General features: G+C 41.3%; 1 protein-coding gene across 1 annotated transcript in view; it reads right to left on the bottom strand.

Moving 5' to 3' along the window:
• ARHGEF1 (Rho guanine nucleotide exchange factor 1) overlaps positions 1 to 8,135 on the bottom strand; it is a 74,134-nt gene that overhangs the window by 49,535 nt on the left and 16,464 nt on the right. The window contains exon 7 of the mRNA XM_018554773.1: positions 7,781 to 7,921. Coding sequence (XP_018410275.1) covers positions 7,781 to 7,921 — 141 coding nt within the window. The remainder of the gene's footprint in view (positions 1 to 7,780; positions 7,922 to 8,135) is intronic.

Raw genomic sequence — 8,135 nt, 5'->3', positions numbered from 1 at the left:
TTCAAGTACCATTTTATAAAATGTGCAAATGTATCCCGATTATATAATCACATTATCTAAAAAACATTTCTCTACATCTGCACAAAACTTATAAGTGACTCCAGGACTCAGGCATTAAATCTAAGAAAAAGCATTCAAGTACCCTAACTATTAACAAAAATGTATCTTATTTGTGTGTCACCCGTCTGGAGATCCTCAAATCATCTCTGAATCGGTGCTGACACTGTCCTTCCTTCTGGAGGGGTGGGGGCTACGTTTGTTCCCCATGGTGCTTGTGTTATAAAGTAGTCACCTCACCAAGCTCGCTCCCATGATGGACTACAATCTCAATACACATTCGTAAACTAAACCTAATGTGTATTGATATCGGGAGTGAGCTTGGAGCAATGGCTACTTTACAACACACACACAGGGACCATAGGGAACACAGAAGGAAGGACAGTGTCAGCACCAATTCAGAGATGATTGGAGGATCTACAGCCGAGTGATACACAAATAAGATACATTTTTGTTAATAGTTAAGGTACTTTAATGCATTTTTATGATTTAACTCCTGACTTTAGTGTCACTTTAAATAAAGGCAGTAAGTTCTCTTTACTTTTACTTATCCGCTTTTGTGACCAGAGGTCTTTGACACCAGGTTTTTTTTTTTTTTTTGAGAGTTAAGGTACTTTTTTAAACGTAACACTTTAAACATAAAACTACATACGTATGGATGTCTCATCATTTTCAGTGGCTCAGTTTTATCATAGGACACACATCTTATGAATGTTAGAGGAGGAAGGAGTCAAGTTAATTTTTAAAAGATGGATCGATTTTATGTTGCTACTTTGTAGGCAGTATGACGAGCCCCAGAATGCAATTACGCATGGCAACTGATCAAAACCCAACTTCCAGAAATTCAGTGAAAGCTTGAACTTATGACTTGTGATTTGTTACTATAGGTAAATCCGCTCTACTCTTTTTTGCACTGTTAAAGGGGGAAGTCCAAAAATTCACCACTAGTTCAGGCACAGGTAGATGTGGACTAATTGAATTACCCACCGGCTTCCTATATCTATTGTAAACTCTAGCAGTGTGAGGAATCACAGATTTACCCACGGCAACCAATCAGAACCATGTTTTCAGCAGCTCAATAAATGCTGATTTATTACTATAGGTAAATGCATTCTTATTTTGTTCTTGGCATGGTTAAAAAAAAAAGTCAAAAAAAATCTAACGATATTTATTTTTATTAATGGTATTTATAGAGCGCCAACAATTTACAGAGCGCCCTTACACAGTTGCACATTCACATCAATCCCTGCCCTCAAGGAGCTTACAATGTATGGTCCCCATGTCCAATTAACCTATCAGCATGTCTTTGGAGTGTGGGAGGAAACCGGAGTACCCGGAGGAAACCCACGTAAGCACAGGGAGAACATGCAAACTCCTTATTTCACATGCAGGTAGATGCTGACTGACTAAATGACCCACAGGTTTCTTATATCTACTAGAGACTCTAGCAATCAGCCACCCCAAATGGAATTCTTCACTCCTCTAAAACAAGTCATTTAGATAGTCTGCACAGGTAGGTGGAGCTGAGCACTCGGGGTGCACAAGTATTGACCACCACAGTTCCTGACAGAAGGACACAGCATATGATTTAACATGCAACACGCCACCCCAAACTGTAATACCATTTTTACCTGTGCAGAACCTTTAAAAGGGAACTCTTGTTAAGAGAGAATCACAAAGGCTGCCATTGGTAATTTAGCAATTTGCAAATGTTCCTTCTTGTTAACTATTATGCGTCAATACTTGGGAGTCACTAACCCACAACAAGCATGCTGACAAGAATGTCTTTCTTATCTGCATACGTATTGCATGCCAGTGACTTAAAGTATTAGAAGCCAAGAGGTTCAGGATAACAGCCAGGAAACTAGACTTTTCTGAAGGAGGTCAGCAAAGGCTACCCTAGTATATCTCTTAGGAAAGCTTAACTTTAATATGCAAGACCATTGTTCTGGGTTTTAATCCCCACTGCTTGCTACCCCCTCATCCGACCTGGACACTCACCCACAGAAGATCATGTCTAGCATGTGTGAGATTGGCAAAGAATGTCCCGTTGACCATCGTACAAGACGCTGCACAAGTGTTTCCAAGTCCACAGACTGCGAGTTAAGACAATAGCTGGAGACTGGGCTTATATACCCTATCACGCTACAGCATGATGCAACATATAGAAAGACTCACAGACAGATGTTTTATGTTAAAGGCAGGGAACTGGGATTGTGGACACTTCCCAAGGCCGCTTCCTGAGTGTTAACTCTTTGGCAGATGGAAGACCTGGCAGTTCTGTAAAGTGCACAGACTGCTGGAGACCCGAGGCAGTGAAAGTGTCAATGATGGAAGTTTGGTGGGACAGGCACAGTCCTATTCATAGAGTGGGTTCCCAAAGGGTGGGGGGATGGGTTAATGTGAGGTTCCAATATTCCCAGCCAGGGCTGGTAGACTGGCTGACCGGAGCTAAAAATAGCTGCACATCTGGAGCAGGGAACATGGGATAAGGCAATATAGATGGCTTTAGAGCACCGAACAAAGAAAGCATTGTAGGGAAAGGGTGGTACAGAACATATAAAAGTAAAAGGTCCATGCAAGAAAGTCGTTAATAACATAAAAAAAGAGGTTAGGTGTATTTTGCACAAGAGATATAATACAGTAAATGCAATATAGCCAGAGAGCATAGGAAGAGAATTACTGTGAGGCATAGGATGAAGCAAACTCTGTACTGCAGAGCACCATGAACAAAGACTGTAGGGTTGATTCACTAGAGGAGTAGCGTGTGTTCACTTTGCAAAGGGAACTTGCACTTAGCTGAGAGAATATGTGAAACAAGAACAGAGTGCACCGGATAAATAGATAAAAGATACCCCTACAAACAATGGCTTGGATAGGAGCGGGTAACCAAGTGCAAACCATCTTCTGCAGAAAACCAGTTCACAGCAACCATTGCTACATCAAACTGTCCTTGGCAGCCGGCAACAGAAGAGGAAAAGAGCAAAGGATGGAATAAGTGACAGTTTGATGTAGCAATGGTCTCTGTGAACTGGTTTTCTGCAGTAGGTGGTTATCCATAATGCCTTACCCTCATCCAAGCCATTGTTTGAAAGTGTACCATCTATTTATTAAAAGAAGTTTGTATTGTGGTATTATGGTATACAGGCAGTCCCCGAGTTACATACATCCGACTTACATACGACTCCTACTTACAAACGGCGGCTATTACTGTACAGCAGGGGTAGTTGTAATGCTACCGCGCTCGAGCCGACGAGGAGTAACTGCCTTTTTGGGTCTGGTTCATAGTACTATGCGTACATTACAGGAAGTTGGCTTTTGTTAGACGTGCAGACGAGGGGTGGCCGCCTCTTCTTCCGGGTCACTGAGGTTTTAACTGCTGTCTGTATCCTCATTAGAAAGATTTAATCTCACTTCCTGTCCTTGAGACAACAGGAAATGAAAGGAAATCTACCTCTAGGAAGGGAAATCCACTCCTGTAAGAGTGATCATGGGAAAAAGGTGTCTCCACTGAAGCTTTATAACCAATACTTGTTTCCATGACAACCCAAAATTTTCAAAATCCAATTGTCACAGGGACAGAAAGTGAGGTGAAATCTTCTGAACAGGGGCACACACAGCAAAACAAACTTTACAGGGGGTTAACACTTCCCGATGCTATCCAAAAAAAAAAAAAAATGTTAACTGGAGTTACACTTAAAAAATGTACCTGTTCCAACTTACATACAAATTCAACTTAAGAACACACCTACAGTCCCTATCTTGTTAGTAACCCGGGGACTGCCTGTACTGTATTGTAAATGAAAATTGTAATTAAAGAATTATCTAATAATAAAAAAAATAAAGTTTTATCTGTGCTGTCTGGTGCACTCTGTTCTGTTTGTGTTTCACATATTTAGCTATCAAGCATTGGTTTATATGCAGAGCATACAGGAACTAGAAGTCATATGCGTGGTTTAAAGCGTGGTATTTGAAGATTCAGCTTAGTGAATTACCACAATCATGTTCAAGCAAAATTCTATTTTTTTTTTTTAAGTCTCCTTGCACATGATTGGATATTTGTTTTGCACATTTTCACTTAGCTTTACTTCATTCACAAGCCTAAGTAACAAATGTACTTTCTAAGTGGGCATGCCACGCCAAGGAGCTGCAAAGCATTGTAAGAAAGAACCATGTTTCACATGCAGCACATTTGGCTTGTAGACAGACACACTGCATTACTTATTATTATTGCTATTTATATAGCGCTGACAATTTTACCCAGTGCACATTCACATCAGTCCCTGCCCTCGGGACTTAAAAGGGCACAGGAAACGTTGCCGAGCAAAAGAAGAAATAATTCCAAAGTTGTACTCGATAAAGCACTGTGTGTTATGTTGTTGCTTCACAAAGATATAGGAACTATATAACTGTGACGAGGAGGATTCATGGATCACAGGAGTAGGCAGTGGGCACTACAAAGCCTCGCTCTGATGGGTTGCTGACAGTGGCGTAACTATAGCCATAGCAGCCCAGGCGGCTACTATGGGGCCTGGGGGTGTTGACAGGGGGCCCCATTAGGTTGTTGAGACAAATTAAACATAGAGCATGTGAAGATAATACAGTACTGCATCATTAAGGGTAGGAGGGGTTGGAGTTGATGACAACTCTCTGATCCCATGTAAAGATGCACAAGAGGAGTGTTTGGGATCTTGGCATTGTAAATCACAGCTCAGAGAAAGGTAATTTTTGCTATGGAGCCCCATGATCTGTAGTTACGGACCTGGTTGCCGATCATGTATTCACTAGGACAGCCAACGTGTTAACAAAGGTTTGTTTTCAACACAAATCTGCCAGCTCAACCGTCATTGTGCTGTGCAGAGAGAGATGCACTTTGACAGCATTTTGTATAAAACTAATAAAGAATAATAAAATAAGATAATTAAAAGAGTTTAGAAGATTATTATAAGCGATTATGGGGCAAATTGCATTTTTTTTACATTTTAAAGCATATAGTAAGCCAAAGTAGGGAATTATTAAAACATTAAAGCATAATAAAAAAAAGTAAAGGTTATTTAGATATGCAAATTAGTTATAGTCAAGGGAATGAACCCATATAGAGGCTGTAAAATGTGGTCTGGGTGTCAAAGAACTCTGGTTACAAAAGCGGGTAAGTCACTGCCTTTATTTCAAGTGACACTAAAGTCAGGAGTTAAATCATAAAAATGCATTAAAGTACCTTAACTATTAATGTAAATGTATCTTATTTGTGTATCACTCGGCTGTAGATCCTCAAATCATCTCTGAATTGGTGCTGACACTGTCCTTCCTACTGGAGGGGGGCTACTTTTGTTCCCCATGGCCCCTGAGTGTGTTGTAAAGTAGCCACCGCTCCAAGCTCACTCCTGTGATGGACTACAATCTCAATACAAATGATTAAACTAAACATGAGATTGTAGTCCATCCCGGGAGTCAGATTGGAGAAGTGAACCACTTCTGGCTTGACAAAGAGGTCCTGAACCTCGAAACGCGTAGCCAAACCCTTCTCCTCACGGACCGCAGTGTCCATCACCTTCACATCAATCCCCCACAACATTTCCTCCACGATCGCAGATCCATTGCGATACCGATCTACAGCTGCATTCCTGCTCCCGTTCAGCCGACGAGAGGCAGCCTGGCCAGCTGAGCTCTCATTGCACCTGACGGTGAGTGCCACGTTCACCAGCACAGTTCACTCTGTCCCAACGGACCCCCCAGGTACAATAACCACCAGGGAACATCTATGAACTGCCTATTGACGATGTAGCCCATTCTTCATACCCACACAGACCGGCCATAGATACCGCTGAGCGATCCATACAGCCTCCACTCCTCAACTGCAAGACCTCATCTTGTCTGTCCAAACAGTGAGTTTTCAGTCAAATATTGATTTTAAAGTTTTTATCTGTACTACCCAAAAAAATCCCAGGGTTGCAGCGCTTCTTTCCACCCTCCTTTTTTCATATGCCTACAGGGTTCCTCCCCCTGAACAAGAAGCTTGCTCACCCCAGATTGTTTTAACATTATTTCAAAATTGGTTTAAAATTGTTTTAACATTAAAATTGGTTTTAAACATATCTATTTCTCTTACCACATTCCACATCAGTTGTGCGCTCGCCATTTTTACCGTTTTTATCCAGATTGGAGCGGTGACTACTTTACAGCACACACAGGGCCCATGGGGAAAAAAAATAGCCACCCTCCAGAAGGAAGGACAGTGTCAGCACCAATTCAGAGATGATTTGAGTATCTTCAGCAGAGTGATGCATAAATAAGTTACATTGCTGTTCATAGTTAGTGTACTTGAATGTATTTTTACGATTTAACTCATGACTTTAATATTTGTAATTGAAAAGGGTTATTTATGCCTGTATCCTTTTTGGGGAGATATTCTCTCACTTCTTGTTCCAGGGGATCAGAAAACAAGAAGTGATGGGAAATCTGTTTGATGGGGACAGTAAAAGGAACCATATATGGATTTTATTTAATCACTGTAAAATGTTTTTCTTGGAGTCCATTGTGGATCAAGGAATTCATATTTTGTCAGGTTATACGCCAACCTACAGGAGGATAGGACACTGGCAAACAAAAACAAAAAATCTGTAGGCCAGCCCAGGATAAACCCTCTTATTCCGAGCATGCCTCAGTTTGTAAGTAGTACCAGAGAATGACCATAAACACAGGACCTATGTCCTTCAATGAACCCCAAGAAAGGGATTTTACAGAAAGGGAGTAGAGTACAAAAATCCTATTTTCTCTCTCGTCCATTGAGGGACCAGGATGTCATCCAGTGTCAAGACATACAAAAGCAGTCCATCAGCAAACCAATGCTAGGAAAAAATGGTTAGACGTTACCCAGGAGAGCTGGGGAAAAGATATCCATCCTCCACTAGCAAAAAAACTTAAGGTATGCTGGGTAGATGGTGTTTTCCTGGGCTGGTCTACAGATTTTTGTTTTGTTTGGCAGTGTCCAAACCTCCTGTAGGCAGCAGTATAACCTGATAGTATATGCCCTCCTCTGCTCCTCCATGGACAAAAATAAATCATTTATTTTTGTTTCAGTGTAATGGGGAAAACCTAGAACCTCAATGAAGAGAAATCAAAGTAACAAAAGCCCAAATCGAACTTCTAATCCTTCCCCACTCTAGTCACATCTAAAAGAAAAAAAAAAAAAGTTAGGACTAGCTTGAATTTCTTTTCTCACGCAAGTATCCTCTTTAATCACTGACCCATGGTTCTTAAAGCTCTGACAGCGTTCATAATTGGCTTCATTGAAGTGAAGGGTTCTATCTTTCCCGTCACATCATTTTCCAGATGAAAACGTCTTTTTGCTTTTGGCACAGTTCACCTTCCAGCCCACCCCTTCCTCATTCTAGTCTTATAAGGCCTTCCTCGAGCTCGTGCAGCATATCAGTGCCATCGGCATATGCAAGGTCCTGCGTTGTCTGGTCAGCAAAAGTTCCACAGAATATGTTTCAATAATTTATTGCCAACACTTCACACAGTTCACTACGCAAAAGTTTCAGGACCCCCCCTTGAAGGACCCCCTTTGCTCAGGGTGACACAGTGTGAGAAGTGGGGGTCACCTGGGAGTTGGGAGGTCCATAAAAACGTAGGTGGCTGCCCACCGCTGATTTTGAGTAATCATCAGACACCTCAAAACAGTACACCCCCTCCCATCTACTCCAGTTTTACGTATACTCACTGCATATCATCCAGCTTGCCCAGTAGGCGCTCTGCCAGCTGTTTCTCTTTGGATTGTAGGATGTATTTATCATTGGTCCGATAAGACTCCAGTTCTTTTAGTTCTGTCTCCCCAGGGGTCATACCCAATACCCGTTTAGTCCTGAGAAAAAATAAGGTGGTCAATTAATATTTAAATATCTCAGTAAATTAGGCTGCAAGACAAAGGACCATCTAATATTGGACATCTAGTTGACCTTATGTATTTAAATGCCAGTATTATATCTCCACAGCCACTAGATTTCATATCTTTCCTGGAATATGACAGGTCCTAAAATACATTCTATAATAATTTAAAGCTAGAACCCAGAAAGGAA

The sequence above is a fragment of the Nanorana parkeri genome, unplaced genomic scaffold (assembly GCF_000935625.1).
Source record: "Nanorana parkeri isolate BGI_ZX_2015 unplaced genomic scaffold, ASM93562v1 scaffold173, whole genome shotgun sequence".
In the NCBI taxonomy this organism is placed as follows: domain Eukaryota; kingdom Metazoa; phylum Chordata; class Amphibia; order Anura; family Dicroglossidae; genus Nanorana; species Nanorana parkeri.
Note: the sequence above shows the minus strand (reverse complement) of the source record. Positions and strands in the feature narration are given on the sequence as shown.